Source organism: Mus caroli, chromosome 8, assembly GCF_900094665.2.
Source record: "Mus caroli chromosome 8, CAROLI_EIJ_v1.1, whole genome shotgun sequence".
In the NCBI taxonomy this organism is placed as follows: domain Eukaryota; kingdom Metazoa; phylum Chordata; class Mammalia; order Rodentia; family Muridae; genus Mus; species Mus caroli.
The window spans coordinates 110365189-110382614 of NC_034577.1; the positions used below are offsets into that span (position 1 = coordinate 110365189).

At 44.0% G+C, this 17426-nt stretch overlaps 1 protein-coding gene across 1 annotated transcript in view; it reads left to right on the plus strand.

Annotated features, from left to right (window-relative positions):
- Cdh13 (cadherin 13) overlaps window positions 1-17426 on the plus strand; it is a 1030912-nt gene that overhangs the window by 905177 nt on the left and 108309 nt on the right. Inside the window, exon 8 of the mRNA XM_021169677.2 lies at window positions 1992-2132. Coding sequence (XP_021025336.1) covers window positions 1992-2132 — 141 coding nt within the window. The remainder of the gene's footprint in view (window positions 1-1991; window positions 2133-17426) is intronic.

Below are 17426 nucleotides of genomic sequence, written 5' to 3' on the forward strand. Positions count from 1 at the left end.
TGTGTGTGAGATCGCTCTCACCTTGCTCTTCCAGCTGGTGCTACCAAGTTGTCACCACAGGGATACAGTTACTGTCCCATACTGCCTAACACAGTCAACCCTGGCCAACACACCCTTGGGTTGAGTGGTCTCATTGGTGTCTCTGATCAAGGATGATTCTCGAAATTTTCGTTATAGAAGACAAGGAAAGGCGAACCAAGCCCTCAGCCAATGGACAGAGATAGGTGATTGATGGGTCTCCGAAGGGAGCACCGTAGCAGGCTTGCCAGAAAACGGGTGTCCAGGAGTTGACACGGGCAGTCCCGTAAGGGTGATTTACACACAGCCCCACATGCTCCGTCTCAGGACCCTAGCCAGAGGCTAGTTGTTTTGAATGTTTCAACACTGTGAGAAATGTGGACCCTGACTTTATAATAACATTAGAGAGTCGGTAGCGAAAGCAAGGCAGCTTATCTTATGAAATCAAGAAGCTTCTGGAGTGACAGGCTCTGACTGAACATGGAAAACAGTTTTCACCCCTAAAGCAAGATCCTCCTCCTTTTCCTCTCACTCAATGATCAGGAGGGCACCATCTTCCATGCAACTAGGTCTTATCTTTCCCTCTGTTGCTTACCCTTTTTCTCAGCATGTGGCTTCCTCTCCGTGTTTTGTAAAATAAACACTCTGTATTTAAAGCTCACCAGGCCCGAGACCTTGTTGTGTCTGCAGGTCACTAGGCAAGCTCGGCTGCCTCTTAGTAATTTTCTAGTCTAAACTCAACTCCTAGTTGGAAGATAGAGTTCGCAGAGTGGGTCGAGAGAGGGAAGCATCAAGACTAGCAGACATCAGCCATATTTTGGTTGGTTGTTTTTTATTCTGCATTTGGATCTAGGCTGACTCAAGGCAGTTTTCCAAAAGAACCATCAGCTCTTTTGTTAAATCTTTTTCTTGATTCCTTGCGAGTTTCCCGTCATGCACCACGGTCCCACTTATCTCCCCGTCCCCTCCCCTCAACCTTGCAACCTCCCCCACAAAACAAAAACACACACATAAACAAAAAAAGCATAGAACATATCTCATCAAGGAAGCTGTAGTGTATCACTGTATCCAATAGAACATCCCCTGGTCCACACTTCTTCCCTTTCGAATATTTATTGCCATGATTCATTGGGTCTGGTTTGAGGTCTCCGGCTTCTGTGACACTATCTGGATTGGATTCCTCCTGGTCATCCTTTTGCTTTCCTAAGTCATGAAAACCCTGCAGCTTTGGAGCTGTCAGATTTTATTTCTTATAAATATGACCTAGGAGGTCTGCCCAGTAGTCAAGAAATACATGCATAGAAAGATCTAGCCATACAGTCTCACTTAGAGTAAGTTTAATCAGTCCAAATTTACATTAAAATACACAGTCCTGATTTAGTATTCTGGGACAATAAACAAGCAATAAAGGAAATACCATGGAAGAGACACTAAACCCCATTCATGTCCACCTGTACATTGGGAGCAGTGACATGGTGTGCTTGCTAGAAAGATTTACTATATTGATATGCTTAAAGTACTGCAACTCTCGGGTTCCTAAAGCAGCCATCTTTGTCTTGACTACAGGAGTGTAGTCAGCCTACGTCCAGATCAGCTCCTTGAAATGACAGATGTAGCCATGAACATTCAGCATGAATATATGCCCACATCCAGGGCATAGAATGTTCTAGAATGTATACAATTCCACACATACACACACAAAGACAAGTCATTAGACACCATTCTGATTGCCATTTCTGGTCTATAGATGCTAACTATCACTCTAGAGTGACTTCAAAGGTATATATACACACACATGCACACACACACACACACACGCACATGAACACACACACATACACACAAAATCGGTTAAAATCCACGGTTAGTTATGGATGCCTGCTCTAGAAGGCATAGGGAACGTGCTCGCTAGTTTTCCAAATCAGTGCCTCAAAAGTAAACACTGTCTTCTTTGGTGCTTTCTTGCTCCATAGACTCTGGAAAACCCCAAGTATGAACTGATCATCGAAGCTCAAGATATGGCAGGACTGGATGTCGGACTGACAGGCACAGCCACAGCCACCATCGTGATTGATGACAAAAATGATCACTCACCAAAATTCACCAAGAAAGAGGTAAGCCCAAGGATAGTGCTACAGGGCCCCTGTGTCTAAACTGCCCGAGCACTGGGAGACTAAAAGCACTTAGTCTTGTTAAAGTCCACAAGAAAATAACCTCTAATGCCAAAGTGCCATTTCCAAAGCACTGTGCGATGTGAGTCCTGTTGCAGTTTTCCTATAATGGTAAGTGCAGATGGAGAGGCCAGTCTGAACAGCAGCGAGGAGGTACAGTGGACTTTGATCATCGCAAAGTGGCCCACAGACATAAAAACATCTGAGTTATTGTGCATAGAGGACCATTGTTTATAGCAGGCATAGCCATGGGTTTCCTATTTATATCAATGGTACAGCTTTCATGGAGGGTTTGAGGATGGAAGCTCTCAGGGTCCTGATGACTTGGCACCTGACCAAGAAGCCATGAGATGGGCATGCATGAGATGCATGAGACGGACACATGCTAAGCTCAGGGCTTTTTTGGGTTACAGACAAAGACACATATTTGATAGCCTTCCTCCCACGCTGGTAAAGGACATGATAAAGTACATGCTGTTTGTGAGATGCTGAGATGAACGTGGTAGGGAGGATCACAAGATGAAGATCGTTATGGAGAACAGGTAGCGGCGACCATGTTGCCACAGCAACAATGAAATTCTAAACATGAGCCATTCTTATCCAAAGGGCCATTACATGTGTTTTATGTCTGCATTGTGAATGAGGGGGCTGTGTGTGCGTATCAATGTTCCCATGTGTGGGCCATACGTTGTATGCACAAGTATATGCAGGTTTATGCACATGCATATGAAAGCCAGAGGTTCATGTCACATACCTTCCAAAATAGCTTATATATAAAGGCAGGGTCTCTCCCTTGAACCCAAGATCATGGATTTGTCTAATCCTGAATATACCATCTCTGTCTCCTGAGCACTGAGACTGTAATCTGCCATCATGCCCACCCAACTGCCTTGTGGATACTAGGGAATCCAAACACTTTTTCCTGGTGCCCTATGAAGAAAGGAAGATGGATTGTAGACATGAAGGTCAAGGCTTGACAGCTCAGGATGGAAGTGCTGACCCTTTCCAGTTGGGACTGTCTTGGATGCTGTCTAAGTGTTTTCAGATATGAACTTCTGTACATATGAGCATGTCCAACAGCAGGTTCACAGATATGTATGGTTGTTGAGGATATATGTTTCCCACGCCTTTTTTATGTAGTGTTCCATTTCATCAAGGGTAGGGTACCTTTTGTTCTGTTTCAGAGGAAGAACTATTTAATAGAAGAGCTGTGACCAGTTACATCTAACAAGACTAGGAACTCAATAAAGATGTTTAACAAGACTAGGAATTCAATAAATATGGTTAACTCACCTAAAACTTGCAAGCAGATGGTTCACAGAAAGTAACAGTAGCATTACCATATCAACTTCTGTCTTAGTTACTTTTCTATTGCCATGGCAAAATACCATGACCAAGGAAACTTATAAAAGAAAGCATTTAATATGAGGCTCATGGATCCCAGGGCTTAGCACATGACCATCATGGGGGGGGGGGGCATGGCAGCAGGCAAACAGACATGGCACTGGAACTGTAGCTGAGAGCTCACATCCTTATCCGCAAGCATGAGGCAAAGAGCTGAGAATGGCATGGGCTTCTGAAACCTCATAGCCTGCCACCAATGACACACCTCCTCCAAAAAGGCCACGCCTTCCCATCCTTCCCAAACAGGTCCACCAACTGGAACCAAGCATTTAAACATATAAGTTTATGGGATCCAGTCTCATTCAAATCACCACAGCTTCTAAAGGAAACCTTCTGACTTTTGCCTGGAGCTTAGTAGATGTCCAACTAACTCCAGCTGACCAACTTACATTTTCCTGTCAATCTCGGGCCTTGGGGTTGGGGGTAGGGGTCAATTGGTTTCTTGTTAATTTTAGCACACTGTCTTTGCAATTCAACCCAGATATCAATCATTCTCTTCATTCAGTCACCCTATTCCACCTTCAAAGTATATCTTACGTTGATGATTGTTAACTTAGATTTAAGAAATTAATTTCTTTGCAATTTTAATATATTTTGTTAATTTTTGACAATTTCATGCATAGTATTTGGATTATATTCACCCCAAAACTTGTCTCTATTATTTCTCTCAGATCTACTCCCTCATCTCCCCAACTTTGTGTTCCCCCACTTTTTAAATAACCCACTGAGTCCAGTTTGTGTGATCAATATACTTAGTATGAAGCCATCTACTAGTGTGTGACCCACCTACCAGGGGCAACACCCTTAAAGAAAACTGACTCTCCCACCCCTGGCAGCCACCAACTATCAAGAGTCCCTCAGCTCATGAGCCCCTCCCAACTTCCTGCTGGAAAGTTGTTGACCAGGTCCATCTTGTGCAACTTGAGTTCTTCTCAAGTATGCATTTTGAGATTTAACTACAACATTACAATATGTGTGATTAAAAAAAAAAAAAGGCCATACAACTTCACTCCAGTCCCTTATCTGAAAGATAAGAGCAAGCAAGACTAGAGGAAAGGCCCAGTTTTCACAGAGGGGTGAAAACAAACAGCCCCGAGCTGAAGCTGAAGCTGTGCTCAGAGATCTGGACAGATGCTCACAGCAGTCAGAGGCAGCATGGGACGCAATCTCTGTTTTCATGATAGCTCAAGAGTCTTACTTTCCTGGTGCCTTTAGCTTTTTCAGTATGAAGATGTTTTCTTAACTACCTAATGATACCTGGTAATTCTTTTTCTCATGCCTGTTGGCCTACAGAGCCTCCAGGGATTCATCTCACCTTAGATGGTGGCATAGGTAGCATTGTTTGCTACAGAAAGACAAAGACAAAAGCTGTCCTTTTTTCCTCCAGCCGAGTGAATTCTTTAAAATTTGCTTCGTGTGATTGATAGCCCAGAGCTTGCTCTGCCTTCAGAACACATTTCCCTACTGGAAAACTTGTGTAAATGTTAAAGATTATTGTCACATTGGAGAAAAACTCTATCAAGCTTCTGTTATATACATAGATGTTCCTTTTCCAGCGGTCTTGTGTCATGGCTAATCTTTACATGGATGCCACATGTCCTCCAAGCTGTCATCTGTGGCCCTGTTTTGTGGCCTGTATGAGTGTTGTGTTGTCTTTATTGATATGAATGTGATGAGTCGAGTCGGCAAGCATGTAAATCTCTTTCTAATGGGTTCATTACACGGCTCCCTTCTTCACTAAATTTAGCAAACAATGAAGGAGCTATTTCACCTCTGCTGTGAATATCTGCTTTTCTTCTACAGAATTGGCTGAAGCAGGAAGATATGGGTTTATTTCATTGATGAATTTTGGTCCCTAATCTATTAAGGCTTTATTAGTAGTAGGTTTGTTGAGACCTCATTTACATACCATAGAGCTCAGCCTTTAATTCATTGGATTTTAATATATTAGCAAAATCATGTGGCCATAACTACTGTCCGATTTAAGAACATTTTTGTTATCCCACAAAAAAAAAAAAAAACCCGCACCCTGACAACTCATTTCACATTTTTCTGCCTCTCGACCCTAACAATTAGTCTACATTTAGTCTCCATGGACTGGCTATTTAGGACATTGCAGCAGATCAAGAGAGTCCTGCAGTATTCTATGTGAGTGGCCTCTCTGCTTAGCATGTTTTATCCCTCCTTCTTTCTCCAGAAGTGTGAAATAATGTATTTACCCACCCTTCCAGTATTCCATCCTATCTACATTGAGCATGCCCATAGAGATTCTCCTGCCTTCAGATGGTATTTTCCCCCGAGGAGAGCCCTCTACAACTCACTGCATCTGTATCTAGACACATGATTACATGTTCCCTTCACTTGGTGGAGATTCGTCCCCACCGCCATATTTCTGAGGAAAATGGAACACACGTAAATTATTGAACTTGGGATGGTGGAGTTCAAGACAATTTAACAACCAGAAAAATCTAGAAAAATAGTTAAATGTTTTTCCAAACAGTTCCCAACTCCCTCTTCCCATGAAGCATCGCCATTAGAGTGAAATTCATGGGAACTTCTTTAGGTCCTTGGAATCTCCACTTTAGCTGGCAGCCTCAGTTCAGCTGAGATTTTGAACAAAACCAAACCTGCACCACTGAGGTCTTCCTCTCAGGCTCTGGGCAGATGATGGCATAATCCCAAGTGTAACGAGATTGGATATTTGAAGGGAACGGAGCAGCATGCATAAGCATAAGCAACTTTCAACTCTGTAAACAGTAATGTTTCCCCAAAGGTTGTCTAGTCCCATGCAAACCCTTCATCTAAGGTCCGGGTCACACACTGCATCCTCAACTTGCCATCGCATAATTAAGGAGGGTTTTTATGAAAACCAGCTGATGCTTGCTTTCCATGCTCACCTTCTAAGGAAAAGTCCAGCTCATTGCTTTCTTCTCCCACACCGAGGATCATGGGAATCATGAGATCCTCCACTGAAGCTTCAACCTTCAGAGGCCTTTCAGCCGGGCCAGAGGCTGGGTTTCCTATTGTTGGTGGGTTTTTATAATCTATCTATCCGGGTGAGGGATCCTGTGTCATGGCACCCGGGTAGAGGTCAGAGAGCAACTTTTGGGAATCAGTTCTCTCCTTCCACCATGTGGGGCCTAGGGATCAAATGTTGGTAGTCAAGCTTGACAGCAAGTCCTAAGCCATCTCATCATCCCAGGGAGGTGAATTCCTTGACCACAAAGAGTAAAGGAAACCATTTCTCCAAGGGAAACCCATGACCTATGAATAGAAGCCATCTTCCAGATGCCTCCTTTTCAACTAAGGAAGGAGGGTGGCTTCACTCCTTCACTAACCATTCTCTGGCAGCAGAGTGGCATCATATATACTGTTGAAACATTCATGCTGACTCAACTGTGTTCAGTGTCACTTAAAATGTGTATATTTTTTAATGGAAAAAAACTATCTTGTGGCTGCTTTTTCTAGTTGCTCCTGGAGGTAGACCAGATAGCCAAGTGATTGATTGCGTTCATCAGTCTTTTGTAATTATATTCATGATATGTTGAGCCCCATCATCCCTGTGTGAACTCCTATGCAAATTCTGAACCTCAATCACCCTCTGGTGATGCTCAGAGGGTCAGGAGCAACTCAGTGGTGATAAAAGCCATTTTTCACTCCAGCTGGCAGAGTCTCCGCACCAAGCCCCTCCACAGCAGTGTCCTCTGAAGACTCCATGCATCTGCCTCTCTTCTAAGGCAACCTCCTCACACTGAAATCAATAGCCCTGCCCACTGTGTGGTTCTTGGGAATGCAGCAAGGCTACTGCCAAAGTGCAGTTTGCAGAGGGTAAACATGAATTCTGAATAAAGAGCCAAGAACCATGAGAGTGGAGCATGCTGGAACATGGCACAGCCTATGCCTATATACTGCCTTGTACTGAACCATTTTATAAATTAGATCAATGAGCCTTGGCCACAATTGGCTATGTACACTGCTTCCTAGCCTACCCTCATTCCTCCAATTCATCAACATATGCTCAAACCACTTGTATATACATTCCGTTTCCTTTAACTCCAACCCCTTTCCTTTCTTTTGTTCCTGGAAATCCCCAGTTTAATCTTTAATGTCCAAGTTGTCAGTCTCCCAGTTTGCTGCTTCTACTCTGTTCCAACACAAATTTGACGTGCTGCTGGCTTAGTAATGTCATGTTGTCTTTGTGTTATGTCCTTACTATATAGGCTCCTGTAAAGGATTTTATTTTTTATATATCATTTCTGTTGTTATAATAAAGTACCCTGGCACAAAGCAACCTAGGGGAGAAAGGGTTTATTTCAGATAACAATTCTAACTTATAATCCATTGTTGTGAGGAAGCCAAAGCAGGAACTTAGTCACTTCATATCCACAGTCAAGAACAGAGAGAAATAAATGCATACGTACTCGCTTGCTTGCTTGCTTGCTTGCTTGCTTGCTTGCTTGCTTGCTTGCTTGCACTCAGCTCTAGTGGTCCTCTCTTATATAGTTTAGGACCCTCTGCCTAGGGAATGGTGCTACCTACTGTGGGCTGGGTCTTCCCATTTCAATTAATACCATCAAGAAAATCCCCAACGATGAAAAAAACCAACCTGATCTAAACACTCCTTAGTTGAGAACTTCTTTCCTGATGATTCTAGGTTGTATCAAGTTGACATTTAAAGCTATCCACCATTGCTCCCTAACACCACTTGAGTGCTTTGGTAGCCATTAATAAGCCATGGTGCCTTCATTGCTCTCCATTGTTTTCTCTAGCACTAAGAATGGGGAAGCATTAAAATGTTTAATTTGAGATTTTCTTTGTGATACGAGTCTTACTTTGTATCCTAACCTGGTCTTGAACTCATGGAGATCCTCCTCCTGTCTGTTTCTCAAGTGCTAGGATTATAGATAAAAGCTTTTGATGCCCAGCTAGAGATGAGTTTATCATTTATGCAACATATATTAATTGCAGACAGCATTTCAACTTCTAGTACAGATCTTTCAAGTATGTGATGCATAGCGTATTGCCTGCATGTCTTTGTCTGAAGTATATATGCTGTTTTATTGTGAATTTCATTCTCTTGCAATCCATACATACATAACAGGCACACATCACATTGTGATGCATAATATTCTCTTCCAATGTGCCATGCAATTGCTTGCTTCTTTCACCTCTCATAAACTGGACCGGTAATGGTTAATGTTTGCTGCCAACTGCTGTCAGAATCACCTAAGAGACAGACCTCTGGACTTAGCTGTAGGGTATTCCCAGAGAATACCCTTCAACTGGGAAGTGAAGACCTTCCCTAAATGTGGCTGGATGCCCAATCTAAATAAAAGGTGGAGAATGGATCAGGAGAGCCTACTGAGTATCAACCTTCCCTGCCCTCTGTGTCCTGCTCTGTGAAGATGTGAGGTGAGGAATCCCATGTCTGCCTAGGTACTTTCCCTGCAGTGATGTGCTTCACACATAACCTATGAACCAGAATAACCTCTTGCTCACTTAAGTTGCTTCTTGTTGTGTACTTGGTCATGGTAGTAAGTTACTAGCACCTGGCCTGTCAAGTGGCAGTTACCTAATGAACTGATGAGCAAGGGAGAGAGTATAAATTCTTAATGTTGAACAACAGAGACCATCAAAGGTTAAAGGATCATGTTAAAGGGGGCCTCGGGGAAGAATCACACCCAAGCCATAGGTTTTATAGGTGAGGTAGTAGACGTTATTCAGTGCACACAGCACATACCCATCTCCTGTGGCACTGGAAGCCACTACAAGTAAGTAAGATGTCCCTCCACCACCACAGCAAGTCCCCAGCACTTTAATTCTGCCTTTTTGAGGTGAGCCAAAGGCCAAGATGCCTGGAGGGACATCCTTTTCAGAACTGAGTCAACTCATTGCATAAACTGCCAGAGCCCTGAATCACCTTTCTTATCAGCCAAGGAAGAAACGAGAAACAAGAAAATCCAATGTTGATAAATAATACATAAAGGAGCCCTCGCAGAGGAGACAGTGCCAAGAATTCTGTGAGGCAAGAGAGAGAACAGGCGAGAAGAAAGCCTGCACCGCTCCCGCTCACTCTCAGTTCTTTCTTCTAAGTGAGATTAAATGGAGCAGCCCAGAATTGATTCCAATATATCAGCTTGTTCCAGAGCAAAACCCAGTTCAGTCAGAGACTAAGCGCCCTTCCCCAGGCTCCTGCCACATGTTATTCTTGCCGTTGAACTGCCCAGTTCCGAGGTTATGGCGTTTTATGAGAAGGCTCTCTGATTGTCTTTCTCATTCTTGTGACTGAAGACCCTTAAAAACAATTCATGGCTTTTGTCAATTGTGGGGAGGTGTCTATAGCAGCTCATGCCACAGCAGACAGAAACAGAGCTGAGCCCTAACAGGAAGGGGCCAAAGCCAGATGTGGTTCCCAAGGACATGCAGCCCAGTATCTACATCCTCCAACCAGGCCCCACCTTCCACAGTTCCACCTTCTGATCATTTATTCAGGGGTATGTGTGTGTGTGTGTGTGTGTGTGTGTGTGTGTGTGTGTGTAACTTGCCCACAATGCTAGGTCTCTATGTTCTCCTTCAATAACTCTGGAGTCTGAGAACCAGCCTAAATCTTCCACATTATCACATTGACTTCAACATCCTAAGCCCTAGATGTCACCTGGTCAAAGAGCAGCCCATTCACAGTTGACAGTTGGGGAGTCACTTTTTTATATATTTCTGTGTATATGAATAAGTGTATACATGTGTGTATATATCTACATATATATTATATATACACATTTGCTTATTGTGAGTCTATATGTTGCATATATGTCTATATAGGTGTCTATAGGTATGTATATGCCTGTATAGATGTATGCATACTTGTATATATAAATATGTATATGTGTATATAGCTCTCTCTATATATGTATGTACATGCATATACATAGTCATATGTGCCTATAGATGCATATGCCCATACATGTACATATGTAAAAATGTGTACAAGTATTTATGTATATATGTGTGTTCATATATTTATTTGTAAATGTGTGTTTTATGTATATCATGTGTGTCTATAAACAGGTATGTGTATATGTGTCTATATATAGATATGTGCATATATGTGTGTCTATATGTAGGTATGTGTGTGTGACTATGTTGGTTTGCGTATGTCTACATGTAGGTATATGTGTGTCCCTACATTGGCTTTTGTATGTTTCTATGCAGGTATGTGCATGTGTCTATATAAAAATCTATGAATGTATCTATTTGTAGGTAGGTGTGGGTGCCTATATGTAGATATATGTATAGGCAGATATGTATAAGTATACTGTGTGTCTGTGTGAAGACAGGATCCTCACATGCCAGGAGAACATAATCTGTTCTCAGACCTGCTGACTGCCCTGAAGTCTGGGCACAGCATAGCCTCCTCGGGGTCTGCATTTTATTTGAGGGCCATGGGCAGAAGCCCCTCCTATACCAGAAGACAGGGGTGACTCTGAGGCAGCAGAGTCTCCAGGTTTCTGTCACCTGCACTGCAGATCAGTTCTCTACACTTCTACCCAGACATGTGAGCAGCTGATTTGCAAAATCAAATTGAACTTGCTGCTCTGTCTAAAAGCATTCTACAAGCTTAATGCTTACCTATTTTTTTAAATAATTTTTTTTAGCAGTGCTTCTGGGGTTTAAAGTCAGCAGGGAACCAGCAATCAGAATCCTGGCATTTTTCTCCAATATCAACAGAGACCGCACATAATAAAAAACTCAATACTGTTTGTTGAATGCATAAATTTTCATGGTAACTTAGTAATCGCCACCCTATAAAAAGCTCTTGTCCTGGTGTTTCTACTGCTGAGTAAAAATGACTTCAGTATTTGTAGCAGCCTAGACTCGTTTCAGATGGGATAGCCATGTGTAATTGTCCTGTAAAAGAAGGACCAAGTTCAGGGGAATGTAGCTGAGCTGATCCACTGCAGACCTGTACCTGCACAGTTTACCTAAATAGAGGTGGCCCAGAGAACTTGTCGTGCGCTGGCTGGAAACCTCTCTCTGAAGACTTTTAAAATATATTTTATGGGTCAAGATGTTGCCGAATTCTCTCAGGATTAATTCCTATCCAGCCAAGAAAAATTGCATCTTCCCATTTACATTCTAAAGTCTGAACTTTTACTTTATAAATGAATTTTCCCTCCGATTCAGGAAGCGCTGGCTGCACTACAGATTTTAATGCTCCCATTATAGGATCATAATTTTAAGAACCCGGGGTTCTCCGAGGGCCCCAGCAACATGGCATCTCTCCACTTTATTAAAATGAATGAGCAGATGTACAATTTATTTCTGCCGTGCTATCATCTAAATTCATAAGCTCTTTCTCGTGTGTCTGAAATCCACATTGGATTCCCATCTTCGCGCCTTAAAAGAAAAAAAAAAAACGCGCCCCCTCATTTATCACTCTAGGGACATAACTAGAAAGTTGACTCTTCTCTGATTCACTTTGGACCAGTGTCCCCGATGCAATTTAAATCCCATCCCTTCAAGGCTACTCACTGAGGACAAGGCAGGAGAACACATGCCTCCATTGAGCCATTCCTCAGTCATCTATGTCAAAGACTGACATAAATTCGCCCAAGCTGACACCTTCCTGGTAACGGCAGCAGAGAGTTTACAACAGCCTGAAGTCTGTTCAATCACATCAGACGGTCTGGAAACGCCACAGTGTTGTCAGGATGTGGTGTCAGGAACCGTGAGGCATGCTCACGTTCATCTTTTATGAAACCCTCACACAGCTTTATCTCTCAAGCGCTGATTTTGCCCACGGGTAGCAATAAAGATGTTCATCTTGGGTTTAAGAGACAGCTCAGCCTGGCTCCAAAGATCTGTGCGATGATCTCAGACCCACCCTGTGTCCCTGCGTGGCTATCCTCAAGCTGTGTGAGCTGAGGCACAGGTTCAACCTCTCTGAGACCTCAGGTTTCTGTCGGATCAAATCTAGTGAAGCCTTCCAATGCCAAGGCCAATAGTACTTGACCAGAACAGTGTCTGGCATGTGGCTTCCTAAGGAAGCCAGTACAGTAACTACAGCATTTCAGAGAGGGGCTTCTGCCCCAGAACAGTTGAGCTGAAATTGCAGTGCATCACCACTACCCAACACGCGCACACGCGCGCGCACACACACACACACACACACACACACACATTGCTCCCTTTTTACCTGCCTGCTGGCACAGTTCAGAGATGAGAAGGGAAGTTGCTTCCCATCCAGCAAGTGCAATCAATGAATGGAAGTTGAAAAAAAGATGTAGAATGGAACCCACGGGTTATCTGGCAGGAAGCTGCCCCCAGAAGAATTCTGTTTATGAGATTCTGTCGTAACTGGGCAGTTAACACTTGCCTGAGTGGCTATGTTGGCATGGAAATCTGCCCCGAGTCTCTAAATGCATCTCGGGTCCTTTGGGGCTTTAATAAATTCTGAAAGCTTGGTTTGGATTTGGTTTTGTCTTTCTTTTTTTTTCCTTTCAGTGGCTCTCTGGCTTGGAGGGAAAACATCATGTTAACTTCATTTGCTTGTGTTCTGCAACCAGCCCATCATTTCAAACACGGCTGGTCTTCTTCCCTCTTACATGGTGGTCAGGGGAGATGAATACCTGGTTTCTGAAAGATAAAAATGATGGAGTTCTTTCATTTAGCCAGAGACATAGCAGCGTGTGGACAGTGTTATCAGGACAGGTTCCAGAACAGGCAGCTAAGGCCAGGGAAAGGAGGCAGGGCAGAAGCTACACGAAGATAGCCAGGCCATGTAGAAGGTGGCTCTGAAGCCATAAAACAGCATTTATCAGAGTCTACACTGGATAGTGCTGCTGGGGTGGGGGGTGGGGGGTGGGGGGAGCAGTTTCAGAGTCTCAGAATGCTTCCTGACCCAAGCAGATTTAAGCATCCACAGCCAGTTCATGTGACCCCCCCCCATCCACCAAGGAGCTTGTGGCTCAGTCTGGGTCACAGGGGCAAAGGTCAAGATCATGGAGCCTAGAGCCTCCGGAAGTGATTTAAAACCATTGTCCTCTCTCTAGCAGAGCAAATCTTCAGTCAAGCTGCTTTCTGACGAGGCTGCAGATGCTTTGAGATTCCAGCAAGGGAGCAAATTCCACTGGCAGGGACATGGAAGAACAGTGGCCTCAGAGTCTTAAAAAGAATGAAGCCAGTGTTTGTTTAGAATCCAGAGTCTTTCAGAAGATAGGCTCCAGAGAGAACACAGAAGACCAAAGTGTGGAGAATAAGTGTCTGTGAAGTGCGTCCTCTGTCTGTCTGTCTGTCTGTCTGTCTCTCTCTCTCTCTCTCTCTCTCTTGTTCACTCTCTCTCACATACACGCATGTACACTTGCATGTATATGTACACAGACTTACACATGAATACACACACAGACACACAGACACACACACACCCACACACACACACACACACTCGATTCATGAAGCATCTCAGAAAAAGGGACAGAAAAGATGTAAAAGCCAGAGATTCTAGAGTACCAGAGGGAAACTGTCTTCTAGCCATGAGAAAAGCTATGCTCAGGAATTCAGAGCAGGTATGGTTGCCTGCATGCAACCAATCGCCACGTGAATCCCTATCTCTAACTAAGAAGCATTTGCAACCTCAATTTGATGACAACAGCAACAGCATTCATTCCAAAGCCTCATTGGGGAAGATGGATGTAGCTCAGTGATAGAGCATTTGCCTGGCATGTGCATGACCCAGCATTCCATCTACAATACTGGAGACAAAACCCCAATTTTCCTCCTGACATCTTTTCTACTCTGGGATGGCTGAGAGGTCCCCAGGGGGACTCCGTTCCATCTCTGCCACTCCCCAGCTGCCAACTGTAACAGTCCCGAACCTCATTCAGCCTCAGCATCTTCACCATTGCCACAAGATGTTGGTAACGGATGGCCACCATCTCTGTCCAGGACCCCACACTGACAGCGTTTGGGTATGATCCCATTTGAGTGCCAGGATCTCTTCAGGATAGATGTGGGTCCTGCTGGACTCTCCACTCACAGATGAGAAACAGGAAAGTTAAGATGCTGAGTCACATTCCCGAGACTAGCTGGGAACATGGCTCTCACCTGGATGAGTGTCATTTGGTAGTTTGAGGACTCTGCATGGGTCTCAGTGTGTACAGTAGCTAAGGCTATTTGAGATATCCTCGTCTAGCTGGACAAGGTGTTGTGCCTGTAATTACAAGTACTCAAGAAGCTGAGGTAGGAGCTTTGTGAGTCTGAGAGCAGAGGGCCTTGCTCACATTATTTCTTAGACTGTGGTGCTTCCCACCCATGGTTCTGTGCCCTGGAAACCACTATTCCATTGTTTGTTGTATGTTCTCCCATACTTCCATTTTTTTTCCAAAGGTGGGAACTCAATAGAAACATGCAGTGTTTAATTCCATGAAACTAATCATTACAATAAGCTTAAAGCCCCATATGTTTATCCAAGTATGAGCATACGCCAGGGCTCTGTTCCTTTACATGGCTGCGTAGTATTTCATAGCGTGGCTATACCATAGTTTATTTAACCATTTACTTACTCCCTGAAAGACACCGGCTGGTTTCTACATCTCGGGTGACTCTGCTATAAGTCTTCATGTGTAGGTTTCTGTGTCTAGGTTTTGTTTTCACCCTCTAATAAACAGCCAAAGGTAGCAAATTCCCAAGTTACAATGTTTAGAGAGTGTGGGTTTCAAAAGAGACACCAAACTATCTTCCCCCACTAGGTAATGCCTCATTTTGAGTCTTTCCAGGTTCTACTAGTTAGGGTTGACCATTAAAACTAACCGGGTGAGCCGGGTGTGGTGTCCCACGCCTTTAATCCCAGCACTCGGGAGGCAGAGGCAGGCGGATTTCTGAGTTTGAAGCCAGCCTGGTCTACAGAGTGAGTTCCAGGACAGCCAGGGCTACACAGAGAAACCCTGTCTCGAAAATAAAATTAAATTAAATTAAATTAAATTAAATTAAATTAAATTAAATTAAAAAAAAAACTAGCCAGCACAATAGTAGTCAGAATGTAGGGGACTTGTCAGAGGGCAACTCCTGAGTGTTTCCTCAGATGTACTTAGTCTTGATTTCTTGTTAGCATCATTACAGAACAATGGTTTTGGCTGGTATTATCTGATCTATATGTGCTCCTATATAGACTGTATTTTCTCTGATGCCATCTGATCTATATGTTCTCCTATAGATGTGTTTTGGGTGTCAAAGAATTGTTTTTCTCCCGCATGTTAAAGTCATTCTACAAGTTCTTTCGGTTGGTGTCTCCCATGATCCAGTGTGGATTAACTTTTTTATTGAGTGTACAGTGCAGGCTGAGGTCATCTGTTTGTCAGTGGGTTTGTCCTGACTCCATTTTAGAGATCCTGGCCTGCTACCTTCAGGCTGCTGCTACTCTATAAACATACCATATGTTCATGTCTGTGCAGGCCTGTCTCTGAGTTCTCTGTTCAGTCCCATTGGCCTGCATCTCTCCCTCTACCCATACCACCCCATCTTGGTTACCATAGAAACAGTACGCATGAACTATCAGGTGCAGTGGCTCCTCATGCTTCATTTTTTTTTTTTAACGTATTTTAGAGGGCTGGGGTGAGGCTCACTTGGTAGAGCGCTCACCTGCCATAGATGAAACCCTGGATTTGGTCCCCAGCACCGCACAGAACGGGCTGTAGTGGCACACACTGCCATCCCAGCATTCGGGAGGTAGAGACAAAAGGGACCAAAGTTCAAGATCATGCCCAGTTGCAAACTGGAAGTTTGAGGCCAGACTCGGCTAGATGAAACCCAGTCTCAAAACAAAATTTTAGAAAGCAATTTTAGATGTATGTTAAATAGAATAACCTTTATCCACTCCAACATTGATTCGCGCTTGATACACGCATGTAACACATATACAGATATGACACATGTACATGGACGACACATGTGCACATACAGCAGAGATCAGCAGACCACTTACCCAACAGATAGCTGTGGGTGCCACGCTGATTCAACACTGCTCTGTGATTCTTCCCTTGGCCAATGTGAGGCTTTGCCTTTAACTCACAAACGGAGGCTCACACAGGTTTGCCGTCCCTGTCTTTGTCCGGCTCTTCACTTTCATGTGCCACAGAGAATACTGTTGATTTCACTGGGTGGCAGTGAGGATATAGAACATACCACCTACTGCATGCTGCAGAGCAAGTGTCAGTGGGTGGTGGTTGCCTAGAACTCATGCCAATCCTCCTGCCTCAGCTTATCAAGTGCTGGGATGGTGGGCATGGAGCCTATAACCACCCTCAACCCATGATTCCTGAAAGCCCAGAGACCTTAAAGAATTCACCATTATGGGGTCATCGGGAGCATGGAGCTATGCCTCCCAGCCCAGGGTTTCTTTCAATCACAGCTCTTCCTTCACTCAAGTGAGCACTCACTAAGCAAGCTGATACTCTCAGGCCATTGCATGAAGTCGAGCCAAGCCCTTCCTGGCTCCTACCCTCCAATCAATGCCTGTCCCCACACACAACCCATGCTCAGCCCCACAAACTCCACTCAACCCTCCTCTAAGTGCGGGATCGTGCAAAGCTGGCTATGCACCCCCTGAAAACACCGACTAGAGTGCCTTTTCTCTGCATCTTGACCTTGGAAAGGGGCTGTAACCAGGGCGCCTGGGAGCCTCGTGGCTCCTCCTCACCAATCAATGAACCACGCTTGCTCCTGGGCTCCTGCGGCTCAGAACAAAATAAAAGTCCCGTGGCCCCCATTCTTTTTATCCCATGGCTGCCTTCCGATAAGCCCCACCAATGACACTCACTCTCGCAATGTCATTAACTTAAC